Source organism: Lupinus angustifolius, chromosome LG07 (assembly GCF_001865875.1).
Source record: "Lupinus angustifolius cultivar Tanjil chromosome LG07, LupAngTanjil_v1.0, whole genome shotgun sequence".
Classification (NCBI taxonomy): Eukaryota; Viridiplantae; Streptophyta; class Magnoliopsida; order Fabales; family Fabaceae; genus Lupinus; species Lupinus angustifolius.
The window spans coordinates 17,154,062-17,177,434 of record NC_032015.1 but is presented as its reverse complement, the minus strand read 5'-3'; the positions used below and the strand labels follow the sequence as shown (position 1 = coordinate 17,177,434).

General features: G+C 29.5%; 3 protein-coding genes across 3 annotated transcripts; 1 reads left to right on the top strand and 2 right to left on the bottom strand.

Moving 5' to 3' along the window:
• On the top strand, positions 4,377-6,378 carry LOC109352748 (dCTP pyrophosphatase 1-like). Its single transcript, XM_019594938.1, has 2 exons — positions 4,377-4,598; positions 5,945-6,378. The coding sequence occupies exons 1-2, from the start codon at positions 4,482-4,484 to the stop codon at positions 6,230-6,232; spliced, it is 405 nt and encodes a 134-aa protein (XP_019450483.1). The 5' UTR covers positions 4,377-4,481; the 3' UTR covers positions 6,233-6,378.
• Positions 8,126-13,579, bottom strand: LOC109352512 (putative SOS response-associated peptidase YoqW). The gene is made up of 9 exons (XM_019594523.1): positions 13,377-13,579; positions 12,674-12,830; positions 11,781-11,866; positions 10,812-10,924; positions 10,633-10,698; positions 9,717-9,823; positions 9,497-9,562; positions 8,460-8,867; positions 8,126-8,429 (listed from the first exon to the last, which is right to left on the bottom strand). Exons 1-8 carry the CDS (start codon positions 13,469-13,471, stop codon positions 8,496-8,498), a joined length of 1,062 nt encoding a protein of 353 aa, XP_019450068.1. The 5' UTR covers positions 13,472-13,579; the 3' UTR covers positions 8,126-8,429; positions 8,460-8,495.
• Positions 17,669-22,217, bottom strand: LOC109352511. The gene is made up of 4 exons (XM_019594522.1): positions 22,065-22,217; positions 21,522-21,725; positions 18,182-18,346; positions 17,669-17,894 (listed from the first exon to the last, which is right to left on the bottom strand). The coding sequence occupies exons 1-4, from the start codon at positions 22,068-22,070 to the stop codon at positions 17,850-17,852; spliced, it is 420 nt and encodes a 139-aa protein (XP_019450067.1). The 5' UTR covers positions 22,071-22,217; the 3' UTR covers positions 17,669-17,849.

Genomic DNA, 23,373 nt, shown 5'->3' with positions numbered 1-23,373 from the left:
TACAAATAAAAAATTATAATATATCTTAATCGTATTTTATTTGAAATGTAAAAGGAAACAATGGGTAAAGACCCTTTAAATGTGTGTTTAAGAAGTAGTTACTATAAATTATTTTTTCTTCTTAATTATCTATTAAACTTTATCATTTGGTAAGATTGACATATCTATAAATATATTTTAAATTATTAGTAGGTCAATAAAAAAAACATTGTAATTATATTCATAATAATAATGCAATAGTACAAGTTAGTCAACATTGACAAAAGAGCTTCAAACATAAAATTGATTAAAAAGAAAAGAACAATTAAATTTTAAAGTTAAAAATATTTAATGTAATAATATTGACATATATAAAAATAAAATAATGATAAATTAACAGTTGATGTTAAAATAAAATGGACTTTTCATTTTTATTAATGTAATATTATATTTATATAGAAATAAATTTCACTCCCACTTAAAATTTAAAAAATAATATTTCATAATAGTTACTTGCAAAAAAAATATAACTTATAATATTTTTATAGACTTTAATGTAAATAAAAAATATAATCCTTCCAATATTTATGATATATCTACTGTCATATTCAGAACTAGTGTGTAGAGGCAATTCGTGTCTGCCGACGAATATTGTGTGATACTACATATTCAATTTTTATATATTTCATTTTTTGAATTAAAATGTATTTGTTGTGTTCGGTGTACTTTATATTATATTTTTTGTGTGATTATGATAATGTTTAATTTAAGGTGAGATATGTGGTTAATTAATGTATTGGTGGTAGTTGCTTAGGATTATATAGTGTTTTTGTAAAAATTAAATAATGTTAAGGGCAATATAGGAAATGAAAATTATACCATGAGGGAAATTATTTCAAGTTTTGGCTTTATATATAGTATAGAAGTATAGATAGAGATATATATAATTCTATGTATTTGTCTATTTGCTAATGAAGAATATCTTAACTCACTTGTGATACTTAATGGAAGCGTGGTTATGTCTGCCTCTTATGATTTTAAGTGTAAAACAATAGGCTAATGGCCCAACTACCCAAGTATGTTTCTTAGAGAACGAGAACTATTTGTTTTTAACTCTTATTTGCACCATTCAAATTATCACTTTTAGAATAATTGTTAGTATGAGAGATACTTTAATTAATATGAATTAGTAAATTTATTTGAACAACTAAAATTAAAATTAAAATGCAAGTAATATTTTTAAGAGTCATGTGATTACTAACTCACTTTTAATCTTAATAGTTGCATGGTTGTATAGTTAAAATTTATTATTCTTACAAATTTTATATATGAATTGTTTTCACTTAATTAATTAAAATTGTGAGAACAATAAATCTTGCTCATACAATATATATGAGTAATTAAAATTAAAAGTTAATTAGTGATAAGATGACTTAAAAAGTCATATACATTCATTCTTTAATCTTAATGATTCAAATAAAGTTAATAATTCATACTAATTGATTTCCTTTCTCACCATAACAATTCTTGCATATCACCCTTTACTATATATAATTATTTAACAGAATTATACACATTAATTTGCATTTCTTAATGAATGAACTCTAAATCTTTATAAAACATTTATATAAAATAGCTGTAATATGTAAATAACATTGAACTATTTATCATTATGATGAAGCTAAATTTAAATAAATTATTAATTTTTATAAAAAAATAATAATTCCAGTTCAAGTAATTAAATCAAAATGACTTTTCTATTACCATTTATAGATAAAAATCACTTTCAAAAAATACATAAATTATAAATGCATAATGTGAATTCCTAAAACAACAAATCATATCAATAATATGCTATTAATCATATCAATAATATGCTATTTTAAGTATACATTTTCCTTTTTCAAATGTAAAATAAAATACGTGCAATATCTTGATTCATGTGAAAGAACATGAATCATATTATGACAAAATACTTAATTCTATTATTGAATTCAAAGATAGTGTGTGTGATATTTTTTAAATGAATAAATTATATAGACACCTAGGGCTGAAACAAGTTAAACTCAGTTGAATCATAGCTCAGTTTGGTTCAGCTCGATAAGAATTTTTTAAACTCGAGTTCGGCTTAGTTAAAGTTCATAAACTATTCAACTCAACTCGAATTGATTCATTTGGACAACTCAAATAATTAATTATTTTTAAAATAATAATGCACATGATTATCTATATTTATACTATTAATAAAGCCAAAACAAGTAGTAATCACCTTGCATGACATAATATTCATATTCTATCTTTAGCATTTTAACCTCTCCTTAATAAACAATAGAAACTTCTACATATTACTTTCATCTTTTCATCAATAAAACATTACTCTTTCACATACTTTCTTATTTTTATCTTCTCTCTTTCTCAACCCAGGAATAAAACACAATAGTACATAAAAAATATATTCAACAACCCTATAATGATTATTAGAGACACAAAATGAGAAACTTGTAGAAGTTTTATGTATATCATATCAATTATCACATGTTATCTTCTTAAATCTACATTTTCTATTGAGTTTATGTGTTGAATTTATTATACTCATACATTCTATATGAGAAAAATAAGAGTGTTAGTAGAGGTATATAAATCTAACCTTATATATATAATAACAATATGAACATAAAAAAATAATGTATGAGTCATGGTATAATAACAATGAATATAAAAATTTAGTTTATATATATATCAACTAAGTTTATGATTCTAACGAGTCGAACTATATTCAGCTGAAGTTCAACTTGTTTATTTAACATACTCAATTTTCAACTTAAGTTCAGCTCATTTGGTTCATGAACCAAATTTATTGAGCTAAATAATGAGTTGAGTTTAAAAACGAATACCTGAATTTGTTCGATTCATTGCTAGTCCTACTTAGATCCCATAAGTTTTATCGAAATTATTATAAAAATTATCCCTCCATTTTGTAGGTACACAAAATACATCTAATTTATATATGCAAGGAAGATGTGTGCAATCTTTTGAATAAAAAACTAGTGATAAGTGTAATTAAATTAAACAAAATGTGATATATCATAAAAACAAATCCAAATAACACAAGAATCAACTTTTCTTCATTATTCTTGGTTTGTTAGAAAATGCATCAATAATTATAAGGAGGTGTGGTTTAAATCACTCTTCTATTATTTTTCAACGAACCAAAAATAATGAATACGCATTGACTCTTATACTATTTGGATTTGTCTCCACAATATATTATATTTTATTTAACTTAATTACACTTATGACAAATTTTTAAAAAAAAATTATATTTATCTCTTCTGCATGAGTAATAAATAATATAAATTAGGAATTACTGGTGATTTGTGTAAATGTAAAAAGGAAATAAATAATTTTTATAATTTCACTCACTACTTTTTGTCAGATGATGATAAGTGAACATATTTTGGGCAGATAATAGTCTGACGGTCCGACCTTACTATACAACTCACATGACCTATAATTTCTTATTGTATCACATTTAATGAATATAACATTTATATAATACTAATAATGATTATGATAAGATTATAATATAAAAAAATGTAGGCTAAATATTTTTAGCATATTTTATTACTATTTATATGTTTTAATCTACATTCAGGTTTCATTTTTATTTTTCCAATATTAAACTCTTACATATAACAATATATAATTGTTCACTGGAAAATAAATAAAGAGAAAATTACTATTCAGTTTTAGTGAACTACATAGCTCGTATTTCATTTTTCTACATAATTTATATATATATATATATATATATATATATATAATACAGACTACCTATATAGAAGAGATAAATATAATGTTTTAAATAAAAATATAATAAATATAATTAAGTTAAACAAAATATAATATTTTGTGAAAAACAACCCAAATAGTATATAAATCAATAATTATTTATTATTTTGGTTTATTACAGTATAGTATAAAAATGATTTAAGTAATATTTTTTTACATTTATTAATACATTTTGTAACAATGCAAAAAATATTAAAGAGACATAAACTCTTATATTATTAGAATTTGTCAATAATATTATATTTTGTTTAACTTAATTATATTACTCATCTTTTTGTTTAAAATATCACACTTATTTCTTGTGCAAAGTAATTAATGTATATATATATAGAAAAAAAATATCTCACATGAAATAAGTTATCTCATCAATCACTAAAATAATAACATGTATCATTTGACAATTTTCTACAAAAAAAAAATATTTCTAAAAATAAAAAAATAGATCATAATTTTAATGATTTGAATAGATATAATAAAAGAATAGATATGTGATTTCTATTATAATTTACTTATAAATAAATAAATAACCCACATTCACTTTTGTTCTCTCTATATAACAACTCATTTTGCTCCTTCCAAAGAAACAAATAATTATTCTCACTTCTCTTCTTATTTTTCTCTCTTTGATTCTTCTTGTTTTGGGTGTTAAGATGAGTGAAGAAGGAAGCCATGTAACCCTTGATCTGCTTAAACAAATAATGGATAAGTTTGCTAAGGACAGAGACTGGGAACAGTATCACAGCCCAAGAAACCTTCTTTTGGCTATGGTAACTTTCTTTCAATACATTCTTTTTAAGGAACACCCATTTCTTTCTTATGTCATTTTATTTTGAGGAAGACCCATTTGTTTTATTTTTAAGGTTGTCTTCATAGAGGAAGAAGAATCAATTTTATTATTATTATTTTAATTTAAGCTGTTTTTCTTTATGCATGTTGAAATTTGACCTTACTTGTTCAAATCTAATGAATGGGATTGGTACAGATTCTTAGTCTTTTTTTAATCTCTATCTCCTTGCAAGTTGGCTTTTTGTAATGGTCATGGTCAAAAAAATTCTAGCTTTTGTCACCTTTTTGTACCTCCCAAAAATCCAAAATACACTTTGAGAATAGATTCTTTTTTTTTTCTGATGCTGTATAAGACCTGTAATATTTAGACCGAAAAAGATGTATGTACCGATAGTATAAATTTTTACAGATTGTGCGTCCGTCATTCACCATTCATTTTTAATTATTATCCGATAATAGATAACAGATTAACCATGTATACATTATTTTTTTCTCCTCTTTTCCTTGCCGTATGTTCTGCCTTAAATTTTGTGAATTACTAGGATGCAATAGTGAGTTAAATAATAATAGAGTATGTACATAATAATATTTGGGGTAATATATTTTAAAATTTTATATCATTACATGTAATATTTGATATGGTCTAGAAATACTTAAACTTATTGCTTCAAATAACAAATACAGTTTTTATGGAAGAAAAAAAGGTGATATCATAGTTTTACTCATTTGTTGTTAAAATTCTATATTTCGGAAATTAGTCTTTGCTTGTAAGCTTGGGAAATCCTTAACTTGTGACTGAGAGATAGTGTTACAAATATTGTTTCAACAAACAATTTTTTGAGCATTGTGCACAAGCTGCTATGGCCAGTGTTGTAAATTGCAGCCGCAACTGCAACGTATATGGTACCGGTTGCGTTATGAATTATTATGTGATTAAAAAAATATTATTGAATTCAATGCGATTTGAATGCAGCATGATGCGGTCCAAATGTGTCCTGATATGGTCCAAATATGTCCTGATATGGTCCAAATGTGTCCTGTCCAATTATGTCCTGATACGGTCCAAATGTGTCCTGTTCAATTATGTCCTGATATGGTCCAAATGTGTCCTGATATGGTCCAAATGTGTCCTGATATGGTCCAAATGTATCCTGGTATGGTCTAAATGTGGCTTAATGCCTGCAATGCTACCCGATGTAGCCGCATCATTATGACTCGATTTCACACCTAGTGGTCACTGCAACCGTGGTCGCATCACGTGATGTGGTCCGCAATTTAAATAACATATTTTGAGAATTATATATCAAATTTTTTGGTGTGTATGCAGGTGGGTGAAGTGGGAGAATTATCTGAAATATTTCAATGGAAAGGTGAGGTAGCAAAAGGGCTTCCAGATTGGAAAGAAGAGGAAAAGGTTCATCTTGGTGAAGAGCTTTCAGATGTTTTGCTTTACCTTGTTAGGTTATCTGATATGTGTGGTGTTGATCTTGGAAAAGCTGCTTTAAGAAAAGTTCAACTCAATGCTATTAAGTACCCATCAAAGGTTATCAAAGAAGAACAAGAGGTTTCAACCAATGAAAAAGACAAAAATGGAACTGACACAGAGGTTGTTTGATACTATTTATGAATAATGTGTTTAAAGAGATTTTGTAGGTGTTTGTTTGATTGGCTTGTGCCATTGCATGGAAACTAGTATTGTTGGTGTGTGTTTTGGTTGGAATAGTTATTTTGACAGATTTTGTTACTGTTTTGGCAGAATCATATCCCTTTGATTGATATATGGTGAAAATTTTGTTAATTTTGTTTGGTGAATTTTTATGTGTCGGGAACATTTTAGTTGCATAATGTGTGTTAAAGTAATGATATACTATTGTTCAATAGTGCTGTAAGTGAAACAAACAATTTAACATTTGATGGTTTGAACCATTTTTAATATTCACTTGTTAGATTCATAGACTATATATATATATAAATTATATTTTCGGACCATTGAAATCTTAACAAATATCTTATTTAACTATTTTCCATAAAAAATATTCCCAAAAATTAAAAAAATAGGACATGCTATAATTTTAGTAATCAGATGAGATAATATATCTTTTAATATGAGAATATATTATGATTTATATTTTTTTTAAATGCTTCCATTGCACTATTTTCTATTATGTATATGCTTCATTTGGTTGCGCAAGAGAAAATAATAAGAGAGAAAGAAGTGAGAAAGAAAGAGATGAGAAAGAGAAAGAGGAGAAATACAGGAGAAGAATGAGAGAAAATGAATAGAAAGTGATATTTTATTCTCTTTTTCTTTTGTTTGGTTGAATAGAAAATGAGAAGAGAGATGATGTTATCATTCAAATGACAAAAATGTCCCTAATAATATTTAAAACTAAAAAGTAGAGAAAAAATTAAAGAGCATTTATGTCATTGCATGCAAAAATTTCATCTCCTCCCACTTTCTCACCAAAGGAGGAGAGAAAGTTTTTTGTGTGGTCTCTCCTCTCTTTCTCTCTTGTAAACCAAACAAGAGAAATTTGCATTTTCTCTTCAATCTCTCTCTCACCCTTTTCTCTCCACTCTAACTCTCCTCTACCAAAGAGAGGCTAAATGACAAATAAAGACAGAAAGTACATCATAAATTAAGGCAGGTGGTCACCCCTATCCTAGAAAGGTGAGGAACTTACTATTCTATAGTTTGTGTTACTCCATATCTCATAAGCTTGTTATTGGTCAGAAAAATATTTAATAATTAAATTTTAATTTTAATATATTTTTTCTGACCAATTACAAGTCTATCACATATAGAGTGACACAAACTGTGAGACAACATATGTGTACTCAACCTAATAACCAAAAAGAATGTCATAGGAATATTAAGCTTTAGAACAATAAACTCAGATATGTCCATCACTTTACTTCACAAGCCACACTTGACCACTTTGCAATAACTTTCCAGGACAATCCAATTCTAGCCATTAAGTATTGCAATCATTAAAGCCTTCTAGTTTTTTTATAGTGCCACACAACCAATAAAGACCTCAAATGGTGCCGCACCACATTAAAGTCTTAAACACCTAAGTTTTCATTCTTGAATGAGGCAACATCATAACTGATTTTTATAAGCCCTTCTTTCCTTGATGAAAGGACTGAGGATGATGACATTTTTCTTATATGCCATTTGAGCTTTAAAGAGGAGAGAAGAGAAAGTGAAGAGTTCATAATCATATCGCAAATGTATCTCATAACTTGAACTCTTCTTTTTCCCTTCTTTTCCATCAAAAACTGAACTCACAAACAGAACATAAACATAAAATTTTTATTTCTTTTCCAAGTCTCATTAGTAATCCTAGGATCTTTTTGTACTTTTCTTCTTCTGTTGAACTAAATTATCTTTTAATGGAAAAGTACCATGCATTATTTTCCACCATGGATAATTGTATAAGTTATTGGAGATTAAATTCATGAGTCATACTATAAAATTACGAGAGATAATAATTTAATGAAAGTTGAAACAAGAGTCCACCATTAATGAAAATCAATTTGGTTACAACCAAATAAACAGTAAGCAACTGTAGCACTGCCTAGGAAAATGATCCAAAAAAGGAACATTATAACAGGTAAAAACTTGGACCACATTTTGTGATAAGCAAAATCCAAAAGTAATAGTTTAAAAGTACACTAATATTAAGCTCTTGAACACAAACCATGGGCTAGACCTTCCTAGAGATTGTAATTGTAGCAAATAGCATGTGTTGTACAATCAAAGCATGAATCATGAGATCTATATGAACATACACTAGCTTAAGACAAAATGCCACTACTTAATTTACACCAAAACAGAACATATCAATCTTCATGCTCATGCAAACCTAAACGGTTTACCTTTTTCCAAAGTAAGAAAATAAGGTAGGTTGTTTATCATCACCAGTCTTCCCTTTTTCCTTTTTCTTAACTGGGTTTGATCTCACCTTATCATTATTAGTCAAATCTGGTTTCGAATCAGCCGAAAACGTGTCGTAATCACGCTTGACAGGGACCTTAGTAGCATCTTGAGAATGAGGACAAGCATTGGATTTTAAGTCATTTTCTTCCCCCTCAGCTTTGGCCTCCTCACTCAGGTCTTTTGGCAGTTCGGTTTCAATGAATTCATAACTTGATACCTTCTTCTCTGGTCTTATGTCTTCATTTTCAGCTTCCTTTCTTGAGAAGAACTTAGAGATTGAAGTGTTCCTTTCTGCCTTCAATTGAATCTGCCAAACATGGCATGATGATAAGTGAAAGTATTCAATCTTAGGAATAAGATTCTTTTGAAAGCATAGACATATTGGTGTAAATTGTGTGTAGTTATATGGGTGAGATTGCGCGAACATGACGATGATTAACATGGGATAAGGTTGGTTCTATCCACGAACATGGACACGAAATCGCATGACTACCTAAAGTGTTGGCACATTTGTTTGTTAAGTTTCATTAGAAGATAAGTTGAACACCAGGCTGAGCATTCCTCAAATGGTACCTCTCTGAGTCCTTGAGACTAGAGGAGTCTGTGGTGGATTTGAACTCTCACATTCACATTCCCCTCAAGTCCAATAACTCCAAAGAACACCCCCTCCCAATAAAAAATAAAAGTTGAATCACTGTCATTAGGAGCTTTTTAAATTAGCAGCGCTTAACATTTTACTGTCCTAAACATTCCGTTTTTAAAATTTTACGAAGCGAATAACAATTGAGAACAAAGATATCGGCATATGCAATTGCAAGTTCAGGAAAAAAACGCCGTATGATTTGTTGGTTGAGCAAAGGTTTGACTCAATACTCTCAGCGATATTTGAGATGCCGAACCAAACTAAGAAAAGGCTAATTGGTAAGAAACTATTACCTCCTTTATGCACTCAATCCCATCAAATGATGGCTTACCCATAGAAGGTGTCACTGGGTACCACACCTGGAGATGAAATAATTTAGTAAACCAAGAATGATAAGTGAAAGGATATTAAACTAGTACACCTTAAATGTCAGACAGATAATATAAAACAAGTTTGCACTAAGAATGAAAACAGAAATTTTAGCCTCAGTCTTTTCATTTGTAAAGCTCATACCAAATCAGATTCTTCATATGGCTTCAGAACATTCTTATAACCGGAAGCCGAACTTCCTAGCCACATATCAGTTGAATCCTTATCACCCAAAATAACAGGCATCCTGTCTTCAGAGACACGTAAAAAATACAGATTTTAGTATTTACCTAATTACCTTCATAAGACTCAAACATTCAATATGGAAAAGATTTGGGCAGCCATTCTCAGTTAACAGAAGGTGAACTAAATGGCATATTTATTATCAAACAGATCCCAAGAATCTTGTGCACCTACAACCCAAACACGCCAAAACTAAAAAAATAAAATGATATTTGTGAGAAAATTAATGGGCAGCGTAAAAAATTTCATAAAAAAGAGACATATATAATACATGGATTTCTACACAGGACAGGAATATCCAGAAATTTAGAGTGGGACATTGATATCCTTATGTTGATTTTCCGAATGGCCACCCCAAATATTTTTGGCGTCTTAGAGTGTTCTGCCTTTTGAGTTGTCAAAGCTCAAAGCTATCTAATGTATTCATTTTCAATAGTTGAGAAAATATTACAACCAAGGACTAAGGGGGATATCACTGAATAAAAAGAAACAGATGACATCGCCTTATATGGAGGTTAGAACTAAATGGGATGGCAATGGAAGCAATGAGATAATATACCAGAATCAACCTCAGTCATAGACATTGACTCACTTGCATCGACAAAATATTAATAACTGTTAACGATTTTACATGAGGGAGGATAAAGTGAATCATATATTTTAAGTTACTGCGAAAATTTTGGTGCAATGAAGATCTTGATCCAGGCCAAGCTATTCGAATATTCTTGTCGAACAACATTATCAAGTAAACAATATTCTTTTCAGAGTGAATAATATCAACCTGAAGATCTGTTGGATGTCAACATTTATTACTCACCATGTAACCACTGGAGTGCTGAAGAAGAAGAGGTTGTAACAATAGTAAACGTGCAAAGTGTTTCACCTGCATTTTAGAATATTGACATCAACATTAACAAGGGTATGATGTGAAATTAACATAATATTTCCGATAAAATAAAATATTAATCAACTACATCTTCCTGTAGAAATATTTACCTGCAGAGTTTTGCCATGAGTCATAAAGTGCAGCAAATACAAGTGGTCTCCCATCTTTGAAGTGAATATAGTAAGGCTGTTTCTTGGAACCATCTTTTTTCCACTCATAGAATCTTAATCATGTATTAAAAAAACAAATAACAGAACTGAACTTAACATCACAAATAAGCAGAGAAAGTGTAAGATAGACAAAAAATAAAAAATCGATACACTCTGTAGAAAGAAAATCTCTTAAATGAAAATATGCAAAGTGCAAACCATAGTTTTAAATGTTAATTATGATATTGATGGCAATATGGCTATAAAATTCGTAAGAATATCAGCAATCCTGAAATATAATAGGAAGGGAGAGGCTAATGTGCATGAATCTAGACAAAATTTTGATGTTGATTCATTAAATGAGTATAATGTTCTCAACCATTCATCATATTTCATGGTCTAGATTTGTGCACTTTAAGCAAAATGTACTGTACAGGAGCCAACCTGTCATAAAAAAGAGGATATATACTCACAATGATGGTAGTCATGATGGTTTTTCTAATTTTCGTAATGATCAACGAAGAATCCTTCCCAAGTAACAAGTATCATTATGTACACACAATAACAGCAAGACAAACACACTGAAAAAGCATTCTCTACCCAGCAAACAGAACTATTTTGATTAAGATCAGAAATCTTGAAAGAAAAAAATGACAAAGCAGCTCTCAGATAGACCCAGCCAAATATTCAGCTGCACATACAAGCACTTTTATCCTTATATATCCAGAATTGAATATCTATGGAATATAATTAGTAAAGAAAAGGTCTAATCTATCATTTGAAATGCACTCCTACTATGTTAACAATATTAGAGGAAACAGCAACTGGGTATAGAGAAAAAATGCAAGCAACATGAAGCATTCTCAAGCCATGCTCTGAAGCGAAGAAGAGATGAGTGAAAATATGATCAATGATTAAGGCAATACATACCCTTCTACTGCTACAAGGCACCTGTTTTTAGGAATCAGACGACGAAATGAAGCCTTTTCATCTATGGATTCAGATCGAGCATTAAACTGTAGTACATATAGCACACACCACATTTAGTACTTTGTTAAAAAGGATTATAATTTGATTTAATGTTGCAGACTTTGCAGTAGCCAAATCCAATTTATACCATGTAATTTTAACACAATGTTAACTAATCTGACATTTCTAAATAAAAAATCATCAGGCAGGATTGGCAGGCTCATATATTAGAATCAATGCGACGATATGCGAGAAAATATGAAAAATAAATCACTAAAATATTGTGGAAATAAAAATTCAAACAAGGAACCCAATGAAACATGTTATGTAATAAGAACACTAAGTCATTAACTATAAACACTTTCTATGACATTCAAGTAAATTAACCACATCCTTATCCACAATACAAAAAGGAACAATTTTTAGATTTTCAGGTATCATACTTTATTGGATAGAACAGAATGAAGGAACAATTAAGCATCATTTTGGACAAAATAAGAATTAAAGAGCACCTTGAAAAATCAAAAGTGACTTCAGATTCCCTTAATTAGCCAGTGCATCCAGATTACTAGCATACTATAAGTTGAATATGCAATAAGTAACAAACTAGAAGTGCAACCCACGAATGCCCACGACGGTTCGCAACTTACTTCATACTTTTAATTCTATAGTATGTATGCATAAAGCTGAAGTAAAACTCCAAATGAACAATTCAATTCACATTAACACTATCGTCGCTAAAGTCACAATGGATACATGAAAAATAATCAGATCAATATAACAGTGAAGAAAATTCAAACTCCCCACCAAAAGAAAAAGAAAACTGTAAAAAAAATGGGTGTGAGCAAATTTACCATCTTGTAGTGATCAGGTTTTTCGGTTTTCTTGGTAAAACTGGGAATCAAACCCCATTTCATGCAATGAAGAACACAGCCTTCACTATCAGATGCATCTTCTCTACGAATTACTGGCATGTTGAATCCCGGTGATACATTATATGATGGCCTATACCTAAGATCACATAATTTCAAATATGTAAAACAAATTCAACATCAAACAAAGGGGATTCATTTGGTTTCTGTGAAAGAAAATTGCTACAACAACCATTTTAAAAAGTAAAAACTCAAAAATCAACATATCAACATAACAAGAAGAAGAAATTGTTCAACTTTTCTTCCATAGGTAAGAGTATGTACAAGGTTTTAAACAATGGTCACAACCATGGTTTTGGGATTAAGAATAAAAAATCTCCAGAAATAAGTTATCTTCTCCGGCCACCAAGTTTTTATAAATATTTTTATAAAAATGATTAAATAAAACGCATATTATGGTCGGAGGATATATTCATCTCCGGAAATGAGGGGAGATACTTTATTTTCTTCAGGAATATCCAAAACGTTATGCCTCAATAGCAGTGTCAGTTTCGGCAACTCACAAAACCTTAACATATCGACACTGTTGTGGACCCAGTTTTAAAATCTTATGTGACTGTGTACATCTATCCTCCCCAGACTCGGGATATTAAAAGGAGTTAGAGAGTCGTAAGTGGTTACTGACCTGTCCATGTGGAGAGAAGGAGTGTGGGGAAGGGTGCGGTGACAAGCCCTTGGGATATGATCGGCTCTTAGACTACAACGCGCTCTTCCACACATATCTCTATCTCACTCTTCAACTCAACAAAGGCGGGAAGGGGATGCAAAAACTAACTATTATTACAAGTTCAAAGGAGTAGTGGGATGGAGGAGAATAATGAAGGGTGAAAGGGGAAGGGTTTATTAAGTAATCATTTATGTGTTTACCTAAAAATAGTTAGGGAAATGGGATTATTTTTTATTTCATAGTTTTTTCTTTTACTTTTTTGGGTTATATATCTAGTTTTTAGGATGAAAAATTATTGAGTTTGCCCAATGAGAGGAACTATGGTGGGTGGGCATAGAGAGAAGTCAAATGACAAAAGTAGTGGTTGGTTTGGAATAATTTTTAGAAAAAAAATGATGAGATCTAAACATATAATTAATTTGTTGTCCAATTTTGTTTAGTTTATATATTTAGATATTTGATTCAAATATTATATATGATTTTGATTTGGTTTCAAACAACCTGATAATTTTATTTTATTTACTTTTTTAAAAATTATTTAATAAATAGTGTTTAATTTGTTCTTTTGAAAATTTCTTTTCTTGTTAAAAGTTAATTTTAGGATGATAAAATTGGATATTCACATTATTAATAACATACTTTTGGACCTTAATATAATTTATATACCCAAAATTATTATTGTACATATAAAGCAAAAAATATAAAGTATTTTATGGACTAGATAGTTCTCCTAAGGGATCTAGATAGACCAAGTTGATTGGCCCATTGAGTTTACTAAGTTAAATGGTTTCAATTTCCTCATTGCTCAAGTTAATTAGGTTCACCAAATTTGCTAAGTTATTCAAGTTCAACCATAGTATTACAAGATTGACTTGATTAAGACTATTTGTGTAACTACTCGAGATGAGAGCTTACTCTAGTTAGTAAATTGATTGGGATGATCATAGCTTCAATGATTGTTGTTATCCTAATAACCTGATATACATAATTGTTGGGTATTCCAAGTGTGAATGAAGAAGTCATATATTGGGCAAAAAATGGATGAGTTAACGAGCATATAAGTTGATAGACTCATAGATCTAATGCCTCAAGGTTTTGGGTCAAGATGTAATGTCAAGTCCACTTGTATGCTTCTTTCACTTAGCTCATAGAGGAATATTGTACCCCTTGAATGAAGATCCCCCAACAAGTAGTATCAGAGCTGATGATTCGACGGCTCAACGGAGTATAGAAGCGATAAGTGGTCGGTAGATCCATGAAGGATCCTTGTGTCGAAAGTCTTCCTGGCGAGAGGTCAATGTGGCGTGTTCCTTTGATGAAAGGATAAGCCAACGGCGGTGCAAGTAGATAGAGAGCTGAGCTCTAGTGTATCCAATACTCAAAGGGCAATTTACACTTGAGGGAGAGATGTTGGGTATTCCAAGTGTGAATGAAGAAGTCTCACATTAGGCAAAAATGGATGAGTTAAAGAACATATAAGTGAATGGACCCATAGACCTAATGCCTTAAGGTTTTGGGTCAAGATGCGGTGTCAAACCCACTTTTATGCTTCTTTCACTTAGCCCATGGAGAAATGTTGTTGGGTATTCCAAGTGTGAATGAAGAAGTCTCACATTGAGCAAAAATGGATGAGTTAAAGAACATATAAGTGGATGGGCCCATAGACCTAATGTCTTAAGGTTTTGGGTCAAGATGTGGTGTCAAGCTCACTTCTATGCTTCTTTCATTTAGCCCATGGAGGAATGTTGTATCCCATGGATGAAGATCTCCCAACAAATGGTATCAGACTGATGGTTCGACGGCTCAACAGAGTATTGAAGCGACAATGGTCGGTAGATCCATGAGGGATCCTTGTGTCGAAAGTCTTCCTGACGAGAGGTCAAGGCGGCGTGTTCCGTTGATGAAAGGATAAGCCAACGGCGGTGCAAGTAGATAAAGAGCTGAGCTCTGGTGTATCCAATACTCGAAGGAGAACTCACACTTGAGGAGGAGATGTTGAGTATTTCAAGTGTGAATGAAGAAGTCTCACATTGAATAAAAATGGATGAGTTAAAGAGCATATAAGTGAATGGACTCATAGACCTAATGCTTTAAGGTTTTAAGTCAAGATGTGATGTCAAACCCACTTCTACACTTTTTTCATTTAGTATTACAAGATTGACTTGATTAAGACTATTTGTGTAACTACTTAAGATGAGAGCTTACTCTTACTCTGGTTAGTAAATTAATTAGGATGATCATAGCTTCAATGATTGTTGTTATCCTAATAAACTGATATACACAATCATGTCAACATAAAAGTTAACTCTAACTCCCACGCAGTATAACATAATAGCTCAAGTATGATCATCTTACACATACACAATAATGCGTGGGCTATTATCTCCCTTCACCGAGCACTAATCATGTCTTCATCATAGAAAATTGGAGTGGTATATCTTAGATATCGTGGATATCTCATATATCTTGGACACTTTATTGATAACCATAGTACCCAACAAAGGTCAAAAGATGGTTGGTAGTAGGAGGGCTACTAATCCAGTTAGCCACTCTCCCAATGATGTGTGATTATCGTCTCAATCATTTGGAATGAAACATTTACTAATAAGATGTTGTTTTAATGATGTAAGGTTTCACTAGATTTTCAAGATGACCAAAATGTTAAGAGTTTGATTCTTATGAACGACATTTATTGAAATGGGCAATAATGCACCCCGAAAGAGATTAGTCCTTACATAAGCTAAGGGAATACCATTGATAATATAAAAAATGACATTTACTAATGACTAATGGGAATTTACATCTATCATCCAAAAAAGCAATTTCCTTAGGAAGACTAGCCACTAGGCTAGTTGTGATCAGTTAGCTTTTTTGGATCAAGATCTTCAATACTTTTGCCAGAAATTAACGTCCATAAGAGTTATGATCATCTCCATTAATAAAGAGATAAGTGATTCAAAAATTTAAAGAAAATATAATTTTTAAAGAGCATTTATTCTTTTAATTATAATTAAATAACACATTTGTTATAAAAAAAACAAAAGAAAAATCATCTATTTGTTTCTCCATCATCGGAGAAGATCCTTATTCGCTAGATAAATGATCTAAGTTAAGACATCTTAAATATCATAAATGCCTCAAGGTGAGTGAACTATCATGTTTTGAGTGGGTATTAGAGAATCATATTATTGAAAATATGATGAGAGTACACTTAATTCTCATGTAACAAAAAAAAGAGTATCACCAATAAGATAGGGTCATATAAATTACAACATTCTCATAACATTAACAAGTTACTCTTCAAATTTAAGAAAAGCTAACACTTTTCCATTTTTTACTCCTTTTTATTTGTCTTTTCGTAGCAAATTTTCATTCTTTTTTATGTCTCGTTTAGAAGTTAAAAAAAATTAATGATTGATTTTCAAGTTTGCACTTATTTTATATTCTATTAACTTGGGCAAACAATGAAAAGAAAGTAATATTGAAGGATAAAAAATGTATTGTAAACAGAATAAATTTAATACAATTCAACATAATTATTAAGTTGATGCAATTTCAATCTAAAAAGCTGAAGATGGAACATTCTTACGAATTATTCCTTTCATTCCTTTACAAATATCATTTTAAGTTATTTTACACAAACCAATGAATTCATTTAAATTTAATTTTTTTAGTTTCCCACATGTATTCTCATACTGAAGTCAATCTTCTCCGAGCTGAGAACATCTATATGTATGTAGTGCTAACTCTCTCAGCGAGTATTTTTCCATTCATAAGATTCGAACTCGAGACATTGCTTAAAGGAAATCAAACATATATCACTTGAACCAACGTCCGTTTCGTGCTCATTAAATTTAGTTGTTTTCAAGAAAATTGTTATTATTTTTCTTATTACATCATTCTTAATTCATCTTATCAACTTATTACCTTGTCATTCTCTCTCTCTCCGTAATAAATAACAATATAATTGAAAAATAATAATTAATACCATCTTGAACTTTAAGTACAACAATTAAATATGATTTTAAAAAAACAATACTTATAAAAAATGGAGGGAATAAACAATATGAACTTTTGCTTAATTTTAAGCCTTTTTAGCTTCTCTTATGCTTTTTTCAAACCAAAGTCCTCCTAGCTTAAATCAATAGAAATCCATTATACCCATCATTTCATGTCATCATAAGAAAATCTCGTTCCATTAAAAAGTAAATCAAAAAACAAGTTATCACAATCTCAAAGATAATGATATGGAATAATGAGTATAACAATTTCTCTAAGCTTAAATTGACAAGAAGATAATAATCACAAATAAAACAATATTCTTCTTGGACACAAAGCATGCTGCTCTTACATAAACACAATCCAATCAATAGTATCTATTTCTCTATTTCAAGTTTATATACATTGGCTTCTTTATCACTTCTCCAAATATCAAGCAATGCATAAGCAGCTAGAAAAGAAAAATAATCCTCTCTTCTGCACTCAATAAAATGATAAAGTAATAAATTAGTAAAGGGATGAAAATAACACTTTTTGTGATTGGTCAGAAAAACAATTAATTATGAAAATCACAAGTGAATGACACATGAAATGATATACTTTTTTGGGACAGAAGATGTGTTCCATTAGTAAAGGAGATCAATAAAAACTTTATAAAAAGATGCAAAAGCTATGAGTAATTAAGAAAAATAAAGTAATAAAGATCAATGAAAATCTCATTTTTTTTCAAATGAAAAAGTAATAAAGGAGCATGAGGGGTAAACCTTTTTAGTCTTCTGGTAAATAAGCCCTGGTGAGATCTTGTACAAATCCTCATCAACTGGTTTTGGTGTTGGCCTTGGAAGTGGAATTGGTGGCTCAACAACATTCACATCCCTCACCCAATTCTTCTTTTTTGTTTCATTTTCTTGCTGTACACGCATCTTTGCCTGCAATTTCAGCACACATTTAAGAACATTATCAATGTTTACATAAGGTCATTTTTTAAGGTAGCTACTACAAACTTGAATGCTCATCTAGAAAAGTTGTCTAATTAAAATAAGGGGAGTGTTGAGTATTGTGCATCCAAAAGTTTACTTGGTGGTGCATACACCTTTTGAAAATATTACAATTTAGGTGTAAATCTAGCTGAAGTCATGTATGTCATACACAACTTCCATTTTTTTATTTAATACAATGAAATTGTTGTCTACATGTACATTTTCTATGAAACTCGTGACTCAGGTGTACGAGTTTCTATTATATTTATCTTATTCATGAAATGCATGATTGAAGTTTACGACTTACATTTTTTTTAAACATTGAAATCATGGACTGCGTGCATATTTTCATTATATTCATGAATCTTGTGGTTGAGGTCAACAACTTATATTTTTTTACTTTTCAAGTAACTCGTGATTGATATGCGTAAGTTTATTTTTTCCTTTTTCTCAAATTGTGCTCCCTACTCACGTATTTCTTAGAGTTTTTTCAATCTAAAATCGTCTATCATGACAATTAAGAATATTAGCCTTCTTATGTGTAAATTAATTGAAACTTATGTCCAAAAAACTTAATTGTCATCATACACAATTTAAGATTAAAAAATCCAAAGAACTTGTGAATAGGAAGTACGATTTTAAATAAGGAAAAGATTAATTTGTAGACATCAACTACGAGTTCATGAATCTAGTAAAAATGTGCGTACAATGCATAATTTCAATGTTTAGAAATGAGAAAGATGTAAGTTGTGGACTTCAACCACGAGTTCCATGAACAAGATAAATATAACAGAAACTTATACACTTAAACTACGAGTTTCAAAGAAAACCTGTAATACACACTTTCATTCTCTAGAAATAGAATGGAAGTCGTGAATGAGAGACATTGACTTCCCATAAATGTATACCAAAATGGTAATATTTTTAAGATGTGCATCAAGACTATAATTTTGTAGTCAGGTGCACATGGTGACGTGTAAGGGTGTGCGGCAAGTGCGCAGCACTAGGCCCACATTTAAGGAGGCCCAAATATTTTTTTATCTATATAACTAATTTTATCTCTTTATGATAAACATGTTATTGTTTTTATTCTTTTTTAAATTTGTTATGTTGTCAATTGTTATTACTTTAAATATAAAAATTGTATGATTATTATTTTGTTATTATATGATTGATGTATAATTGAAATAAGGGTCTGATTTTGACTAAGAAAAGCATGAAACTGTTTAATACTCATTAAAAAGATGATCACATAAAAATATATTATACTTAAGTCCTAAATAAGTAACAATAATCAGAGCTGAAAAGAAAATATATCTTGTGTTTAAAATTTATGTAAAAATATTACGTAACCAATTAAGAATGAAGAAAAATTTCTATATCCATATTGAGTATATAAGATTTGTTTTGTTTAAAAATAATCTAAAATAAAATTTTGTTCACTTTAGTTACTTTTATAGGACACTTGGTTGATGAATATGAGCACACAACATCTAAAAGAGGCAACTTTGTGATGATTGAATATTCAGGGACCCTCGTGAGCAAACTCTCCTCCTTTTATTTATTGAATTTAATATGTATACACTGATAATATAAATATTTTTTTATATTGTCAGTCAATCATTCATCATTGATTTATTAATCACTATTGACCCTCAAATAAAAGTAATACAAATCAATGATAGATGATATGTTGACAATATAAATTTTTTACACTATCGGTGCATAAATTTTAAACTCTTAATTATTTGTCACCCCATGAGTGAATCATGTATCATGGATTAATTAGAAGGCCCCACTATAAAGTATGTGACCTACCAACCACAAAAAAATCTATTGCTCTCATGTTCCTTTCAGGCACTGCATTTTCTCTTATAAATGAAAATATATATGCAAATTATATTATTATATTATTTATCATTTATATTTAATATTCATTAACTATTCAAAAATATATGAACCTTACAATAACAATTTATGGATACTACACTTTTTACTAAACTGAAAATGAAATAACAAATTCTCATAATGTTTGTTTATGTTTGAATTCCAAGGACACATGCAAATCAACAAGTTATGTAGTAAGTAAAAAATTTAAGTAGTTCATGTTGAGCTATTAGTGATTTCTTTTAAATTAGAAAGGGAGATTCTTTAATAAACTTGCAATACCTAAATGAGTCTAATCATGTGATTATATAATAATAATCATATTAAAGAGTAAGGATTTAACATACTTAACATGGATTCTCAAGTTTTATATAAAGATAAGGGCCAGGTGTTTGGTGGGTGTCTCACAACTTGTCCCATAGCTAATTTTCTAATCATATTGAACAGTAAAATGTTTAGTAAACAAAGTTTGAAAATTACACTGCTAGGGTTTAAAAATATTATAATATATATATTATCAGTATAAAGATTTATACATATTCATTATATCATTTATCATTCATTTGAATAATTTTTTAAAAAATCAATAATAATTAAATATAAATAATAAATGATATATTTACACTATGAAACTTATATACCAAACTCATATACTGAATGCATGCATTTCTCTCTCTTTAAAAATTGTTAGTTGTTAGCATTCCAATGAAGCTATTACTCTCTATCTTGAAAATTGTTACTAGCTGTTAGCATTTAATAAAGTTGTCAATTTTCACCATATGCTCATCTCAATTAATGGAGAGGCAAATGACACACATTAACACACAACATGTAACATGTAATAACAATTTTACCTTTTTGTGTATCATAAAATTACTTTTTTGCCATTAAAAATGTGAACAAAACAATCACTTGCCTCTCCATTAATGGAGATGATCCTTGTTCATTTTCAAACAACACTTCATTCACTAATGTAAGCATTTTCTTAAGTAAAATGTTTTTTCTCATCTCAAACATACTCTCACATAAGAAAATATTGCCTAAAAACTTAATACAAGATCTCACACCTTTTAAGAGAATCACACTACTTCAATTTTCATGCCTATCTTTTTTACATGACATGATTATCTAACTTGATATAAGAAGATTTATTATCTATAATAAAAAAATAAGTACATACTAATCATATAATAATAATAATAACAATAAGATGAGTATTTGTGAAATATATACATACCCTTCTGCGAGGAACAACAATCATAGCAGGTGTAACAACATCATTCTCATACAAGTCCCCTGCAACATAAAGGTCATGTTCCTCAGAATTGTAGGGTAACAACCCTCCTTGCCTTGCTGATTCAAAACACTCTGTGAATGGCAAGTTGTTATTCCAATCCCAGCTCCCAAATGCTGGTACATGGCTCCTCTTATAGTAGTACTCCTATTATTACATAAACACACCAAAAAATTAAAGAAATTAAGAAATCATTGTGTTTCACACCATTAAGGTCTATTTGTGAGTTGAGTTTTAGAGGAGATAAAAAAGAAAAGAAAGGCTTTAAAGTCACCTTATAAGTATGTTTCATATCTCTCAAACCTTTCAACTTGTAAACCGACCCTTCGGATAGTATGAAGATTTACGACTTAAATACATGACGAGATAATATAAGTGATAAAAAATTATTTACTACTACTACAGTGTACTGAATTTCAGCCCTTGTCGTTTTGATTCGTAAATAAATAATATAAAATAAAAAAAATGTATAAAAGAGATACTCACTTCCATTGAAGGTGAACAAGAGATATGGGTCTCAAAGAATGGTTTGGTGAAAATGAGTTTATGTGTATAAGGGTAGGTTTGCAAGTGATATAAAAAGAGAAATTAAAAAAGGTGTATAGAGAGAGAGAGAGAGTAAAGTTTGGAGTAATAGAGTATGGGATATAAAGGAAAAATAAGAAAAGGTGTAATGGTAATAGGAAAGGAAACCAGAAAACGAAGTTTCAGAGGGTGAGACAGAGGAACAAAGGGGTAAGGTGTGGGAGAAGGTGAAAAAGGAAGGACAAAGAGAGAGGTAGGTTACTTTTCATATCATTTCATTTTTAAATTCCTTTCTTCTAATATTTATTTTAGGTGATCAAAATTTTGGCTCTATTTTATTTTTTCATTTGATTTTAGCTATTTATATCATTGCATTTAATATACGCATGACATTTTCGTTTAATTTAACATGTAAATATCATAATGAGACTCAACTCCTATACTGAATAGTTCAATAGTCGATTATAAAGGAAAATGGAATTTATAATTTATTTTATTAAAAAATATGGTAAAATTATGACCGTTAGATTTTAATTTTTGTCACACATCACAATTTTATGGTAATGTCTTTTTCATTAGTGAAGATGATCCAAAATAATAATAAGAATATAATATATATGAATAACCATAAAGTTTTTATATTATTATTATATAATTTATTATTTGTGTTATTACTTTCATTAAGAGATGAAGAATAGTTGATGCAGTATTGTATATAAACTTTTATATTGTAGTATTTTCTCCAAATATAATATAACATTATAATAGAAATCTCAATTGGGAGCTTAGACATAGAAAATAGGGTACCTAATAGTCAGTAACAAAGAGTTAGAAGGAAACTAAAGGCTAAGCCACTCGATTATATTAAATTGTGAAATATAGATAAAATTATTATTTATTGGGTGATATGATATTATTAATAATGTCTTGGTCCGAATAAAATGAGTTTAAGTCATTTAAGTGTAACATTGTAGATTTGTATGTAAAGAAAATTATTGAGATGAGTCAATACTTATGCATCCAAACATTTCTTAAAAGAATAGTATTAACAGATTGGGCGAAACTATATGATAGGAAAAAATAAAAACACTAAGATATTGTATGATGCACATATTTAATGGACCCCATCTAATGAAATGATAATTAAATGCTATTATTTATTATTATGGTTGTATGTCTATTCTAATCCAACAAGCATAAAACCAGATTCATTAGTAAAAAGAAAAAAAAATAGGGACCGTATCTATAAGTGTGTCAATTTATGTGTTAT